Here is a 17,768-nt window from a genome sequence, read left to right on the forward strand (position 1 = left end):
CCTTCTCCAGGGGATCTTCCCAACTCAGGGATCGGACCTGCATCTCCCACTTGGCAGGCAGATTCTTTACTGCTGAGCCACCTGGGACGCCCACCATTACCCATACCTCTTTCTAATAGCCAACCCCACTTTACTAGTTTTTCAAACTAGTCTTTGAAACTAGTCCTTAAGTCTTATAAATACTGTTTTTATCTTTAACAAATCTATGTGATAATTGGGTTTTAATAGTTCATCAGAAAATATACTTCTAAAATTTGAACTTAACGTTATTAATGAGTTCAGGTTATAAAAGCGAAATGTATGCAATGTATTTACACAAATGACTAGTACAGACCTTGGTACATGTAAGTAAATTCTAAGTAACATCAACCCTTTTCAGTAACAGTAACCTTATTTGGAACGTTAATAACAACCACAGGAATTATAAATAATTATTGAATGTTTGGAATGCAGTATCTTAATTGATCCTCACAACAAACCAATGAGGTAATTACTCTTGCAGTGTGAGATTATTCAACCTTCATTTCAGTTCAGTTCAGTTCAATCACTCAGTTGTGTCCCACTCTTTGCGACCCCATGAAACACAGCATGCCAGGCCTACCTGTCCAACACCAACCCACGGAGCCCACCCAAACTCATGTCCATTGAGTCACTGATGCCATTCACCATCTCAGCCTCTGTCGTCCCCTTCTCCTCCTGCCCTCAATCTGTCCCAGCATTGGGGTCTTTTCAAATGAGTCAGCTCTTCACATCAGGTGGCCAAAGTACTGAAGTTTCAGCTTCAATATCAGTCCTTCCAATGAACACCCAGGGCTGGTCTCCTTTAGGATGGACTGGTTGGATCTCTTTGCAGTCCAAGGGACTCTCAAGAGTCTTCTCCAACACCACAGTTCAAAAGCATCAATTCTGTGCTCAGCTTTCTTTATATTCTAACTCTCACATCCATATATGACTACTGGAAAAACCATAGCCTTGACTAGACAGACCTTTGTTGGCAAAGTAATGTCTCTGCTTCTTAATATGTGATCTAGGTTGGTCACAACTTTCCTTCCAAGGAGTAAGCGTCTTAATTTCATGGCTGCAGTCACCATCTGCAGTGTTTTTGGAGCCCCCAAAAATAAAGTCTGCCACTGTTTCCACTGTTTCCCCATCTATTTCCCATGAAGTGATGGGACCAGATGCCATGATCTTCGTTTTCTGAATGTTGAGCTTTAAGCCAACTTTTTCACTCTCCACTTTCACTTTCATCAAGAGGCTTTTTAGTTCTCCTTCACTTTCTGCGAAAGTGGTGGTGGTGTCATTTGCATATCTGAGGTTATTGATATTTCTCCCGGCAATCTTGATTCCAGCTTGTGCTTCTTCCAGCCCAGCGTTTCTCATGATGTACTCTGCATATAAGTTAAATAAGTTAAATAAAGAAGCTGAATAACAATATACAGCCTTGACACACTCCTTTCCCTATTTGGAACCAGTCTGTTGTTCCATGTCCAGTTCTAACTGTTGCTTCCTGACCTGCATACAGATTTCTCAAGAGGCAGGTCAGGTGGTCTGGTATTCCCATCTCTTTCAGAATTTTCCACAGTTTATTGTGATCCACACAGTCAAAGGCTTTGGCATAGTCAAAGCAGAAATAGATGTTTTTCTGGAACTCTCTTGCTTTTTCGATGATCCAGCAGATGTTGGCAATTTGATCTCTGGTTCCTCTGCCTTTTCTAAAACCAGCTTGAACATCTGGAATTTCACAGTTCATGTATTGCTGAAGCCTGGCTTGGAGAATTTTGAGCATTACTTTACTAGCATGTGAGATGAGTGCAATTGTGCGGTAGTTTGAGCATTCTTTGGCATTGCCTTTCTTTGGGATTGGAATGAAAACTGACCTTTTCCAGTCCTGTGGCCACTGCTGAGTTTTCCAAATTTGAAGACATATTGAGTGCAGTACTTTCACAGCATCATCTTTTAGGATTTGAAATAGCTCAACTGGAATTCCATCACCTCCACTAGCTTTGTTCGTAGTGATGCTTCCTAAGGCCCACTTGACTTCACATTCCAGGATGTCTGACTCTAGGTGAGTGATCACACCATCGTGATTATCTTGGTTGTGAAGATCTTTTTTGTACAGTTCTTCTGTGTACTCTTGCCACCTCTTCTTAATATCTTCTGTTTCTGTTAGGTCCATACCATTTCTGTCCTTTATCAAGCCCATCTGTGCATGAAATGTTCCCTTGGTATCTCTAATTTTCTTGAAGAGATCTCTAGTCTTTCCCATTGTATTGTTTTCCTCTATTTCTTTGCATTGATTGCTGAGAACGGCTTTCTTATCTCTCCTTGCCATTCTTTGTAACTCTTCGTTCAAATGGGTATATCTTTCCTTTTCTCCTTTGCTTTTTGCTTCTCTTCTTTTCTCAGCTATTTGTAAGGCCTCTTCAGACAGCCATTTTGCTTTTTTGCATTTCTTTTTCCTGGGGATGGTCTTGATCCCTCTCTCCTGTACAATGTCACAAACCTCTGTCCATAGTTCTTCAGGCACTCTATCAGATCTAGTCCCTTAAATCTATTTGTCACTTCCACTGTATAATCATAAGGGATTTGATTTTAACTGCTATGTAATACATCTTTGACATAACATGTAAAGACCAGCCTGACTTACAGAATGTCTGCCACCTAGGTTTTAAAGGGATGCATTTCACAGGGTCTTTATAAGCTATGGTTAATTAAAATTACAACACGAGTTTCTCTACTGGAGTGTTTTGTAATCTCCTCTTAGCTTCATCCCGCTCTTCATTATACTGACAACCAGGGTATCGTCAACGGAAGACAAGACATGTAATTATAAGTTAATAGGCTATGATATTCAACCCTTGGGCTTCCCAGGTGGCACTAATGGTAAAGAGCTCGCCTGCCAGTGTAGGAGACATAAGATGCATGGGTTTGATCCCTTGGTCAGGAAGATCCCCTGGAAGAGGGCATGGCAATCCACTCCAGTATTCTTGCCTGGAGAATCCCATGAAGAGAGGAGCCTGGTGGGCTACAGCACACAGGGTCACAAAGAGTTCGACATGACTGAAGTGACTTAGCATGTACTCACTTTCAACCCTCGTCACCAGACAGTGAAGGGTTTAGGTTTCTCTTGACATTATCTTGAAAGTTCTTTCTTGTACATCAGTAGATCAAATGAATACCAAAGTTACACAAAGACTGCGTATCAATTAGAGGACATGTAAATTAAAACACATAAGACAGAAAGGGAAGACTGGTTTTCATTAGGTATTTGATAGATAAGAAAATGCAATCCAGGAAAACCAAAGGGAAACCATATCCAAATCACCTTTAACTCCAGGACCCTACAAGTAAAGGAAAGATTTCAGAACTATAAATTTCCCCCCCAATTCCTAATTACATGGATTGTGCTAATTTATGCCATAACTTAAAGTTTATATTTCAGGTCAATGAGGAATGTGCATGAATCTGTATAAATTGTAGATAATTTTAAGAAATCAACAGAGTTTAAAAGAATAGGCAAAGCTTCTAGGTCTCCTGTGTGAGATTTAGACTTCTACAGTGAAGAAAGGATCAAAAACTTTATTTAGATGTTACTTTATTTACTGTTGAATCTTAAATGTTGTATATTCAATTAGAAAGTCCTTCAAGTCAGAAACCCTAGAGTATTGATAATTTTCTCAACATCTAAAACTCTATTATGTATATTGTTTATATCCAATAAAGTGTTTATGTTGAAATTCCTTTATTTGGAATTAAAGAGGTAATGAAAGTTTTTTTTAGTAAATAAGTAAATAAATGTACTATGTGTATACCAAATATATTTGTGTGTGTACACTATTTATCAATGTGTTATCATAACATATATAGTATATTCATTTGTATGCTAAAGGAATATGGTATGATAAAATGAATACAAGTGAATACAAAAATATTATTACTTTTTGCCCCTACTATTTATGAGTCAGTATGGCTAATAAGTAAACATTAGCCAACTTATTATTACTTACTTTTTTTTCTTATCACTCTTCCTGATATATTTGTTATTTAACAATGAAATGCCTGATGAGACAAGTAGCAGATAAAATGAGATACCAGCATATCATTTAAAACAAAACAAGTTAGGCTACTAAAAAATAAGTGAGCCAATTATTATTTCACGTAATCCATATATGTTATATATTATGCATATTACATTACATACAGAGAGTCATGTCCCTATGTGTAGGTAATCCTTTAAGATAGATTTGATTTATAGCTACCTTGCACATAATAAGATACATTTCATTTTATTGAAGTGTAATTAACATATAACAATATATTAGCTTCCCAGGTGGTACTAGTGGTAAAGGACCTGCCTGTTAATGCAGGAGACAACAGATGATGGTTAGAGCCTGGGTTGGGAAGGTTCCCTGAAAGAGGAAATGGCAACCAACTCCAGTTTTCTTGCATGGAAAATCCCACAGACAGAGAAGCCTGGCAGGCTGCAGTCCATAGGGTCGCACAGAGTCAGACACAACTAAATGACTCAGCACACAGCACGTACAATAGAATCATTCAGTACTTGCATACATTGTGAAATTATTACCATAAGACTTTAGTTACATGTGTCACCATCTGTCACCAGAAGTATGCAATACTTTTCAAGAGCCATACTAATCTCTATATGGTTCCAATTTTAATATATGTGCTGCTAAGTCGCTTCAGTCATGTCCGACTCTGTGCAACCCCATGGACAGCAGCCCACAAGGCTCCCCTGTCCCTGGGATTCTCCAGGCAAGAACACTGGAGTGGGTTGCCATTTCCTTCTCCAATGCATGAAAGTGAAAAGTGAAAGTGAAGTCGCTCAGTCGTGTCTGACTCTTAGCGACCCCATGGACTGCAGCCCACCAGGCTCCTCCATCCATGGGATTTTCCAGGCAAGAGTGCTGGAGTGGGGTGCCATTGCCTTCTCCAATATATGTGCTACTGAAGTGAAAACACATTTCATTTCTGTATGAATACATTTTTAACCTGAATAATCACCTGAAGGAATATCTGGAAAATGATTCTGGTTTTAACTAGATTTATTTTTATTTCTTTACCTTGGAGGTCAAGATATCTTTATGACAGAAGAACAGAAGAAATATTATAATGCAATGAAAAAGCTGGGATCCAAGAAACCACAAAAGCCAATACCTCGGCCAGGGGTAAAAAATATTATATTTAGCATGTAAATTTTAAAATTATTTTAATTCATCTTTAATGTATAATTATTTCTTAAACATGAATGTATAATTTTAACATTTTAAAGAAAAGTCCTTATAAAACTGAATATATGTATTTTGAACACTATCACAGCTCTTAATAGTCTTTCATATATTTTCCTTTTCTATAAAAATGAAAAAATAATTATATATGCTTTTACTCTACATTAGCTGTACATCTTACTATTAGTACAAATGTTCTATAGAGAATCAAAATAAAATGTACTTCTGACTGAAATTTGATTATCTTGATGACTCTATGATGTAGTCACAGCATGTAGTGATAGGTGTCTTTAGTCAGGTGAAACCAACCTTGTAGACCTTTGATATTACAACAGACAGAACACCAGGGAAGCAGTCAGACTGGTCATGAATCTAAACTTTATCCTGCCATAAGATCAAAGACCAGAATAGGCTCAGGTGTAAATAGTGAGTCTTAGCAGTTAAATAGTTTGTATTCCTCTAATAGTTAAAATAAATTTAAACGCATTTTATGTATCTCAATTTCTGTTTTGTATAACACTGTAGAGCAAAGTTGTGGCTGAAGACAGAGCATCCTAAAAATGGGAATATGTTTAGTACCAGCTGCCTACATGAGGATTATCCAGCACTTTTTAAATGGACACATGGCCAGGTTTCATCCAGACCTACAGAACCATAATCTATGAATTTAAAGCTCTAGTATTTAATTTTCTCAGTACCCTACTTGATCTTGATAGAGTGTCTTAAAACTTGCTTATGTAACCAATAAAGTGATTTTGAAATTGAGTTTCATGAAAAGCACAGTACTGTTCAGTGAGATTGATAAGAAAAGTGATATGTTAAATATGGATATGTTTGGAAGTATATATTCTATACATGGAAGAGACAGGAAAGTATACATCTCTGATATTATAGCAGTAATACCAGTGTAAGACAATGATGCCAACACATTAGTCAAAATAAGGTGACAAAGTAGAAATTTAGAGATGTCATTTTATTACCTTGAAACACTGTAGGTAATGGAACTGAGATTTTCTTTTTTTTTTGTCTCTGAGAGTTTCTTAGTAAAAAAATTACCTTGTGATCCTGGCAATTCCTGTATGACATACTAGGGTGGATAGACTTAAAAGCAAATGTTAGTTTACAAGGTTAATTGAAGAATTGGTACACTGAAAGTCAACAGCAAGTTGTCATGTACTCTGACTTAGATCTAGCCCATTAATCATATTCCTTAAACAAAGCAAGATCTTATAACCAAGGATAATTTATGCAAGTTTTGAAGACAGGTACCTTTAAAATTTGTTTTGTTAATGTAATCATTTATGGATACTACTTTGAAAATTTACTGTACAATTTCCTATCATTTTTGTTTCTTTGCAGAACAAATTCCAAGGATGTATCTTTGACCTAGTAACAAACCAAGCTTTTGATATAGCCATCATGGTTCTGATCTGCCTCAACATGGTAACCATGATGGTGGAAAAAGAGGGACAAAGTGACTACGTGACTGAAGTTTTAAATTGGATCAATGTGGTTTTTATTATCCTGTTCTCTGGAGAATGCGTGCTGAAACTGATCTCCCTCAGATGCTACTACTTCACTGTAGGCTGGAACATCTTTGATTTTGTGGTTGTAATTCTCTCCATTGTAGGTAAGACCATTTATTAATCAGATTTTAATTCTGAGTCAAACTAAACATCACACGTATTCAGAGAAGTTTCTGAATTCATGACTATAAACCTACTTTTGAGTAACACTGAAAAAAAATGAAGTAACCTTTAAAGCAAAACTAAACAAAAACATCTGCGTCAGAATTCCTAGGTTCACGTTATGAACCTGAAGGATACATTTTCTATTTGTTGGAAGCACATAATACCCCTTGATGTTTGACTTCCAGGATACCCTTCACAAACGTAGCAAGTGTGCCAGTAGATAGATGTGTCTTAGACCAATGTAAACTGGCAATGTAAATCTAAATGTAGAATCTGAAATCATTTCTAGTTTTTGCATATATGAGAACTATCCCTTGATTAGTGATAATATAACTAGCCAGAATATTGGTGATTGAAAATTCTCCCTGAAATCAAAGTGAAGTTAAGGTATGAAGAAATGCCAGCTTCATTTCTTACAGCTTCATACTTGTCAAGTCTGTAATCATTTTCAGCCAACCACAGTCATGTCTGTGAATCACAATATTTGATTTTATACTTCCTCTTGTTTCATTCCCATAGCTGTTTTCCTGTCATCTTGTTTTTCATTATTTGTACATGCCTTTCCCAGTAGTTTAGGTTTGAATTTATTTTTATAATTATAAATTTTAGACAGAAGAGATTGTGGAGATTATTTAATACAAACTCACTTAGAGATGCTGAAACAAGGAGACTCAGAAAGGTTGAAAGTACTATAATCTAAAACTGCCATATTGAGTACTGCAACTTAGAATAGGCATTCAAAATCAATTTTTGAAAAAAATAAAAGAAAAATTAAAATTTAGGTAGGAATCACACATTAACAGCAAGCAGAAGAGAGGAAGCATTCCACTTAACTTAGGAAGAAGAAAGGAATATCCCTCTATCACTTCGCTTTGTAACAGTGTTGGCTGATCCAATTAGATGAGAAAACGGAGAGGTACATATATTTAAACAATGGAGCAAATGATCAGTTTCACATCTTACTGTGGTACTCTAAAAATGCAAGAGAATCAACCAATAAAATGGATTCAATTAAAGTTCAGAAGGTACAGATTTTAAATTGCATGAACCATGAACCAATGTTAATAATTGTTTATGTGGACCAAAAGATTAGAAAATATATCTAAGGAAATCTGATTCATGATTCCAGTAAAAATAAAGGAAAATACCTAGAAATAACTGTAATAAGAAATGTATAAGACTTCTATGAGGAAAACTAACAGAAACAAAAGAAAGTTTAAATACTAAATCCAGTGTTACCCCAATGAGAATATGAGTGGGATAATAAATTGGCAACATAAATCTAAATGATTCTAAAATTCATCTGGAAGAAAAATTAGAGTAATGAGGGGTGACTTACATTGCCAGATATTAAAGATTGTTTTTACGTTGATGAAGTAATAGATTCAAATAAATAATCCTAATTTAAGCTTCAATATATGGAGAATTACTAAATTACTCAGTTAAAAGATCTCATGGATCAAGATTAATGGATGTGTAAAATTGTATTCTAGTAGAAATAGATTTATAACCATGAGCTTAAATAGCCCTTTCTATTCATGACAAACAACTCCCTTGAGACAAAATAATAGATATGACCACATAAAAATCAAAATATTTATTCTATGGAGGAAGAATCACTACCGCCACCAAATTAAAAGAAAAAATAGTTGAAAAACATGTTAAAAACAAGGAAATTGTTAATGTAACATTTATGGCTAACAAAGGATTAGTACTTGTGAACACATGTACACCCGTGGCGGATTCATGTTGATGTATGGCAAAACCAGTACAATATTGTAAAGTAATTAGCCTCCATTTAAAATAAATAAATTTAAATTAAAAAAAAAAAACCACACACACAAAAAATACTCCTCATAAATCAATAAGAAGTAAATCTCCCAACAGAAAAATATCCAAAAACTAGACTAGGCCAAAAGGAGAAAGTTGAAAATAGTCAACAAGCATACAAAATGTCCAATAAATTAAGAAAATGTGGATTATTTTTCCCCAAAAAAATGCCACAATACTGAGATGTTTCAAACATCACAGAGATATTTTTGGTAAAATTACAAAGAAGAAAACAGCACCGGTGAGCATATGAAGTGGGAGCACTTTCATAGACTATCATTATAAAAGTTAGTTTCTACAAACTTTTTGGAGGTAGATTTGCAATATATAACAAAGATTTAAATCACTGTTTCACCTACCTTCTATTATTATCAAAAAATGCTCATGCAAAAAATATACCTGCTTAGATATTCATTTCAATCAAAACAATTGGAAACAGCATAAAATTCTTCAAAATATGGTGACTTTGACACAACATTATACAACTATAGGGAATTGTTCTGTTGTCATTTATATGGAAATACCTCCATAACATATGATGAAATAACTAAAACAGATGACCAAAAAACCCTTCTATTATCATGCTTACATTTGTATATGTTTGTGTGCTTGCATAGAAAAATGGAGTGATCCTAAACAAAATACTAACAGCAGTTAATGGTTGGTTGATATTTCAGGTGATTTATATTTTCTTTTTAGCATTTTACTATGTGACTTTAATTTTTCTACCCTTACAAATTAAAAAACTGTGCATGAAAAAATATAAGGTTCACAAACCTACTAAAGTAGAAAAAAAAGTCACAGTGGTTAAGGCTAGCCATTTTACTGTGGGATTGCTCAGTCCTTGGATTGTTATAATATTGTCTTCAATATAAAATGAAAATCCTGAAATCACAAGAGATAAAATGGCACATAAAACTATTTAGAGTCATAATTTTCTGTAGCATAGATATTTAAATATTTACCATTTACTCCTCCACTCTTCACCAGGTATGTTTCTGGCAGATTTGATAGAAAGGTATTTTGTGTCCCCTACCCTATTCCGAGTGATCCGTCTTGCCAGGATTGGCCGAATCCTGCGTCTGATCAAAGGGGCCAAGGGGATCCGCACGCTGCTCTTTGCTTTGATGATGTCCCTTCCTGCGCTGTTTAACATCGGCCTCCTGCTCTTCCTGGTCATGTTCATCTATGCCATCTTTGGAATGTCCAACTTTGCCTATGTTAAAAAGGAAGCTGGAATTAATGACATGTTCAACTTTGAGACCTTCGCCAACAGCATGATCTGCCTGTTCCAGATTACCACCTCTGCTGGCTGGGATGGATTGCTGGCACCTATCCTCAACAGTAAACCACCGGACTGTGACCCCAAAAAAGTTCATCCTGGAAGCTCAGTTGAAGGAGACTGTGGGAACCCATCTGTCGGGATATTCTATTTTGTCAGTTACATCATCATATCATTTCTGGTCGTGGTGAACATGTACATTGCTGTCATCCTGGAGAACTTCAGTGTTGCTACTGAAGAAAGTACTGAGCCCCTGAGTGAGGACGATTTTGAGATGTTCTATGAGGTTTGGGAGAAGTTTGATCCAGACGCGACCCAATTTATAGAATATAGCAAACTCTCTGATTTTGCAGCTGCCCTGGATCCTCCTCTTCTCATAGCAAAACCGAACAAAGTCCAGCTCATTGCCATGGACCTGCCCATGGTCAGTGGGGACAGGATCCACTGCCTCGACATCTTATTTGCTTTTACAAAGCGTGTTTTGGGGGAAGGTGGAGAGATGGACTCTCTTCGTTCACAGATGGAAGAAAGGTTCATGTCTGCAAATCCCTCTAAGGTGTCTTATGAGCCCATCACAACTACACTAAAAAGAAAGCAAGAGGATGTGTCTGCTACAGTCATTCAGCGTGCTTACAGACGTTACCGCCTACAGCAAAATGTCAAAAATATATCAAGTATATACATCAAAGATGGTGACAGAGATGATGATTTGCCCAATAAAGAAGATATGGTTTTTGATAATGTTAATGAGAACTCAAGTCCAGAAAAAACAGGTGCAACTCCATCCACTGTCTCTCCACCTTCTTATGATAGTGTAACAAAACCAGACAGAGAGAAATATGAAAAAGACAAAACAGAAAAGGAAGACAAAGGGAAAGATGGCAAGGAAGGCAAAAAATAGAGCTCATTTTTGATATATTGTTTACAGCCTGTGAAGGTGATATATTTGTGTTAATAAGACTCTTTTGAGGAGGTCTATGCCAAATCTCTTTTTATCAATTTATTCTCAAAGTCAGTGCATTTGCTAGCTCTGATTCTCTGACATAGGTGGGCAGCATTAGCAGATGGCTATTTTTACATTGGTAAATGTATCTCTAAGAATTGTTAAGAGTGAGTGTACAGGAATTATTGATTACAGCAAACAGAGGTGATTTAATTTTATTTACTTTTAATAAATCAGAAAAACTTGTAGAAAATATTCACATCTGCCTTGTCATCTTTTCACAGGATTGTAAACATTCATGTTTCCCATGCATGTAGGCATGTGTGCGTGCACACACACACCAATACCTAACATTTGGATATCTACAAAAGTATTTTGCCTTGACTTTTCAATGTAGTGCTCTGATAGAAGGCACCAGTAATGAATGTTCAGTTAAAACATCTTGTTATCTTGTTATTAGGGGGCAAGACTCTTTTATCCATGTCCAAAGGTCATTCTATATTTTGAGGTGCTTAAATTTATCCATGTTACATGAAAACCAATTTATATGTGCCCACTAAATGCCATGTGACATGTAGGCTGGTCAGTTCTACCAATGCTTTTTGTTTATCATGATGCATATACCGATTAGGATAAGTTACCTTTAGAATATTGTGCTCATGGGCTGCCTTTTTCCATATCTTTGTTTGTTCATTCAGTAATCATGAAACATGAAAAATTATTTTCAGTACATATCACGTTCCTTGAAAGAAAAAAATGAACATGATTGAGAAAATAAGCAACTAAAGAAAGCTTTATCCATTTTAATTTATATACTGTAATACCGGACTGTGCTGCTCCAAAAATACCAGCAACGACCCAACTCTTATCATTTCTGTCACAGTTTTCTGCTTTCTCATGCAGTATTGTTGAATCATTCTTCAGCACTGAGCAAAGCTGATACTGTCTTCAGTGGAGTGCTTCCAGATATGCAGAAAGATATTTGATATCATGATACATGTTTGAGCAGATAATGACTTGGGCACAGTATTTAGTATTTCACCTGCATAATATCCTGAATGTGTATGGCAAGCTTTCAAGTCGTACTACATGGCAGGCTTTCAACACAAACTTGTGTGTAGTAAGAATGAAATGGCATTCAACCAGGATTCTTGCCAACTTGCTTGCCTGATTGGTTCTAGTAATCCACTTGAACCTTTGTTCTTTCATCTACAAAATGAGGAGGATGTCACTTTCTCCTTAAAATTCTATGACTATGAGATATATTATGTATCCATCAATAATGTACCCTGAGCTTAAAGTTTACCAAACACACATTCATTTTGCTTCTGCTGTTGTTCTTCTATCAAGGATTATATCTCTAGTTTAGAAAAAAAACTTGTTAATACTGGCTTGAAAAGAAATAGCCATAATGCATTTTTTATGAGTTTATTCCAGGAACGTGAGATCATTCTTCTATCAAGTTATTCATGCACAGGCAAAAACTGAGTTACAAAAGTGGAAAGTAATTTTATTTAGAAGATTTTGTGGGAGGTTTCAAAACAAATATATACAACAATATTTCATTCATTTGCTTTCCTCAATGAAAAAAGAACATAAACTGTATTTCTATATTAAGTGCTTAAAACATTTTTGTTGTTGTTCTTTTGGCTAGTTAAAAATAAAGGAGATTTAAGCATACCCATAGAGATGAAGAAGTACAGATAGAGGATGAAAGGCAAAGGGCAAAAAAAAAAAAACACAGAAATGAGAAAGACAGACAAAAACAAAGAAAGCGACATCTCCACAGAACTTCCTACCTAGAATATTTCTAAAGTATGATGTGTTTTACAGCATTAGTGAAGGAGATTATCACATCTAGACATTTGTCCTAAAGCATGAATGAAATTAAACCTAGGGCCAAAGATTCTTTACCAATCATTCATCTTACATTATTTGGGCCTCTTTTTTATTTACTATATAAGATACCATGCAGTGTTTTCCTAGACTATATAGAGCATTGTATCACCTCCCTGCTAAGTCTGTTGAAAATAGGTTTTGACCAATTTAGAGAACCATGCAAAATATATTACCTTTGTAAGATTTTTTAATACACAAAATTAAGAAATTAATATTACCTTAAATGTGAAGTTTATCCTCATCATTTTAAATCCATATAACTGTACTTTGCGTATTTATAAAATATAGTGGGAAAAGATGTGGGAAGGTTTATGTGTGATTTACTATTCATGTTTTTACATTGCCTGATTTTTATGTGAAAAAAAATATTAGCAACTTGTTCCTCAACACAATTTATTCTAAGCATTTCAAAAAAAGAATTACACAGTTGCACTTCCATTTCATGCTGAACTATAATTTTTTAATGTAACATGGTTAAGTTTTTTTTATATATATGTTTTCCCAGGAATGTCTAATTGTAACTTTTTATCAATTAATAACAATATTTTGGAACCAAGTGCTCATTTAATATATTACAAGCTTGAAGGGAAGTTAGACTTCTCTTTTCATACAGATTACTGTTTGGTACTAATAATAAGATACCATTCTCAGCACTGTCATGCTAATATTTAAGTCACACTATCATTGAACACATTTAATCTAATGATATAAAATGATAGTTACACTGTACAATTTAAATTGGAATAAAGTGGCAGGGAACAGATTTGAACACAAATCCATTCATCCAATGGAGATAAACATGGGAGAATCTCATTTTATCTTTTTGACTGTTACGTAGTTTGCAAAAGATGTAAGTAACTTGTTGGCTGTTTCTAAATGCTAACTGATGAAAACTTCAACTCTAAATGTTCAGCATGATTTTATAGAATTTTGATAGCTTTATTCAAAAGTTAAGAGGAAATGCATATGTAAATAAAGCAGTTCTAAATAGCAATTTCAGAGAAATGTTAATGGGAATGATGAAAGTGGGCCAGCTAAATTAGAATGGCCAAGTAACTGGCTTGGGTTTAGGACCTATGTATAGAGGCCACCAATTTCTTTTAATAACTGTGGTTTGTTATGTTATATTCTTGAGGAAAATAATTGAGTTGCTTCATAAAAATAAATGAATAGCCATGAATATAATAATGCTGTTTACATAGAATTCTTTATAAATTTCATAATATATGAATGCTCAAAATGTTTGAGTTTGTCATAAATTATATTGTAGTTATACTTGAGACCTGCACATTGTAATAGAATCTAAAAATAAAAGTCATCAAAAAATAAAATCATGTTTGCATGTATTTTCTGTTTTTGTGAGAATAACCTTTAACATTACACCATAACCCAGGCAAAAGGAGCTGCAGAGTACATAGTTAAAATCTCTTTCAAGGGAGGGAAAGGTTGCGTACTGATTAGAGTGGAGGGGACCTTTGCTGCAACAGAATTTGATGCACGTGGGGTGAAACACATGACTAGTTGAGAGCTGTAAACAAGCAACAGGGGAAACATGCTGTACTTTCTGTCTATTATTCTGAAAGTTGTGTAATTGGATACCCATATTGACAATCTGTCCCAGAAGAAAAAGCCAATTTTAAGAGATTTAGGAAGCTTGTGTCATGTCTGTATCACGTGCTTTAGCTTGACCCTCAAATTTATTTTTCATAAGCAATTTAAATGCAAAAAAGCCATGGATGAAACTATAGGTAGTAAGTATATAGAAAAGATTCAGAGCTTATTAACAGTTTTGAAAACCTAGTAGCATTGAGGAAAAATTATTCCTCTTCCAGATGTGATATTTGCTAGCATGTGCTAGTTTCCATTGTATTTTGTGCAAGACAATATGACTTGTATTTTGTTAATTTCCACTCAGTGACTAGCAACACCTTGGGATATCTCTATGGGCCTACAAGAATAAGAAAAGCAAAAACAAACCATGTTGCTAAGTGAAAGAAACCATTCTGAAAAAGCTATGTATTGTACAAACTAGCAGGTGGCACCAATGGGAATATTTCAACCCAGGCAGAATGTACTTAGAGAACCTTAGAGACCTTAGAGAAATTTAAATAGAATTGATTTTCACTGCATAAACCCCAGGGAAAATTGAAAAGAGAACTACTGGAGAAAATTTCTATAATTTATTGAAGGGAAAGAATGCAACTCAAAGTCTGAGAAAGACTGTTAATAAATTGAGACTACAGAAAAGAGACATTTTCCAACCTTCTGGCAAAGCCACCCAAACCCCATCTACTTTTGGTCTTTCTGCAGAGTTTTAGAACTGCCAACACTCACTTTCATGAAAGACAAACATGATGATGACATCTGAATGTAAATATCAGAGTGTAATATTATATTATCATTCATTATAAATCATCTATTTGTTAAATTCTATTTTACTATTTCTTCTATAACCTATGTTATAGACTATTTTCTTTCATGATACTTTGAAAGACAGTATCTGGATGCTCCACTCTCAAAAGCTTCATAATTCTGGGCATAACTTAAAAATAGTGACTGGAGGTTGTGCAAATTCTTTTACTGCACGTCTGCCAGTCCCTGTTTTCTAGCTTAGTTCAAGTCAAAGGGCTTTGTTTTCCTATGGAAGCACTGACATCCTTAGACCAAGCTCATCATGTCTCTTGTAGCTCTTGGCATGAGAGTTAAGTGAAGTTTTAACTTTATTTCAGTGAAAATGATTAAATTATGCTTGCTCACATTCACTTCTTACCTGCAGTTATTCTTCAGATTTCTCATGTAGGCTGTGGTTTAGTATCATGAAGCTAAAGTAGATCGTTTATTTCTTTTCTTCTCCCTGGCTACCTCCCAGATCCCTTTCTGCCTATAACCTGGCTCTTAAGTGGTACTCTGGCTGTGGTTTGTAGGAGGCAGACCCATTACCTCTCAAATAAATGGACAATGTGTGATTCCTTAGAGAGAAACATCTTTTCCTTTACTTACAAGTATCAGAACCAAATTAGGTGACTCCAAACCAGTGGTTAGAGTAAGATGAATATATAAAATAAAATAAATTAGGCAGGAAAATGAAGCATGAAGGAATTCGTTTCCCACCTCTGTTTCCTCTATTCTTTTAACACAGTTGATTTTATTAAATTCATCAACTAGAACCACTATATCAGGACAGGCTGAGTTGTTAGGGAGATTACAAGAAACTTACGTCTTTACTAATCTCTTCAAGCGAGTCAAAAGAAGATATTTAGAAGTATGATAGTTGTGGGTTTCACAGGATGTTTAAGAAAACCAATGTTTTCTGTGGAATTTTGATACCTAATTCTTATTCATAGCATTTTACTATAAAATTAATTCTTAATTTCCAGGATTGAGAAGAACATCCAGGAAAATGAATCATTCTGGCAGCTTAAAATGACTGAAAATGCCATTAGCATTTTTCCTTATCAGCATTTCCTCCTGTTCAGTTATCTCCTCCAAGAGTAAGAGAACTCGTGTTTACCCCCAGTATCTGTCATCTTCAGAGCTAAAACTAACAAAACAAACCTCTCCCTCTTTACAAGATCATTGAAAGCACTTAAAGAAATCTAAGCTCTGCTTTTCAGAGTCTGATACCATCTTATGCCTTTAAGATTTGCCAAAAAATACAAATATCCACCCATATACACAACAGCAGCATATTACATAGTATCATGAGTTTAAATCTTTCTTGCACTTACTAACAATGTGACTATAAGCTTAAACAATGTACTCTATTCTCTAAGCCTGTTTCTTCATCTATAAGAGACCAGCACTTATTAGATCCAAAATACATAAATACGTGGTAGGAGTTTTAAAGGCAAACACTTTATTATGCATTTTCTGAAGTACTGCTCACTCTTAGGATTCAGAAATAAATTCTATCAGATAATATTCAGCATCTGCTGTATCGTAGAAGAATCAGTCAGTGATGGTTGTTCAGTGCTAATGTACCATGGGAGCACGAGGAAGATGAGTTAAATCTAGTAAGGGTGGACTAGAGTCAAATATTGAAAAGTGAATAAGAGTTAGTTTTGAGTGTGTTGAATTTGAGTTACTATGGGTCAAAGTAAAAAATGTACTGAAGGCAACTGAATATATAAAGGCCTGTAGTTCGATGAAAACACCAGAAAATATCTATTTAGACAGAAGAAGTCAATAAGAAAAGGATATAAGGAGGAAAAAAACATGTAAGAGGTATAAAAAATAAACTTCAAAATGTCAAACAAATACTACCTTATTAATGCATTGAAATTTCAGTATTTTTCTTTTTTTAATTTTTGTTTTGTTATTCATCAGACAAATGAAAATTAAAACAGCCATGAGATATTATTAGACTATCACCAAAATGACTACATATAAAAGACAGACAATAACAAGTCTTGTTAAAAATTTGAAGCAGGTAAGGCATTTAAAGCAAAATTAAAAAAAAAATAAAGGAGAAAAAAGAGTGGGTATATGTATATGTATAACTGATTTGCTTTGCTGTACAGCAGAAGCTAACACAACACAGTAAATCAACCGTATCCCAATAAATTTTTTAAAATGTGAAGCAAAAGAAATTCTCATACATTGCTGCTGCTAAGTCACTTCAGTCGTGTCTGACTCTGTGTGACCCCATAGACGGCCTCCTATCAGGCTCCTCTGTCCCTGGGATTCTCCAGGCAAGAACACTGGAGTCGGTTGCCATTTTCTTCTCCAATGCATTAAAGTGAAAAGTGAAAGTGAAGTAGCTCAGTCGTGTCTGACTCTTAGCGACCTCACGGACTGCAGCCTACCAGGCTCCTCCGTCCATGGGATTTTCCAGGCAAGAGTACTGGAGTGGGGTGCCATTGCCTTCTCCGCATACG

The 17,768-nt window shown here is 35.2% G+C and overlaps 1 protein-coding gene and 1 long non-coding RNA gene across 4 annotated transcripts in view; one reads left to right on the plus strand and one right to left on the minus strand.

The window, feature by feature from the left end:
- Positions 1-12,740, plus strand: part of SCN9A (sodium voltage-gated channel alpha subunit 9) — a 165,120-nt gene extending 152,380 nt beyond the window's left edge. For all 3 annotated transcript variants that reach the window (XM_019971649.2, XM_070803876.1, XM_070803883.1), the window contains 3 exons: positions 5,082-5,186; positions 6,606-6,876; positions 9,758-12,740. In XM_019971649.2, coding sequence (XP_019827208.2) covers positions 5,082-5,186; positions 6,606-6,876; positions 9,758-10,950 — 1,569 coding nt within the window. In that variant the 3' untranslated portion in view covers positions 10,951-12,740. The remainder of the gene's footprint in view (positions 1-5,081; positions 5,187-6,605; positions 6,877-9,757) is intronic.
- Positions 1-17,768, minus strand: part of LOC139187339 (uncharacterized) — a 138,750-nt gene that overhangs the window by 79,165 nt on the left and 41,817 nt on the right. Inside the window, exon 2 of the long non-coding RNA XR_011570891.1 lies at positions 9,804-9,983. This is a non-coding gene — a long non-coding RNA (uncharacterized lncRNA). The remainder of the gene's footprint in view (positions 1-9,803; positions 9,984-17,768) is intronic.

Source organism: Bos indicus, chromosome 2, assembly GCF_029378745.1.
Source record: "Bos indicus isolate NIAB-ARS_2022 breed Sahiwal x Tharparkar chromosome 2, NIAB-ARS_B.indTharparkar_mat_pri_1.0, whole genome shotgun sequence".
NCBI classification, from domain to species: Eukaryota; Metazoa; Chordata; class Mammalia; order Artiodactyla; family Bovidae; genus Bos; species Bos indicus.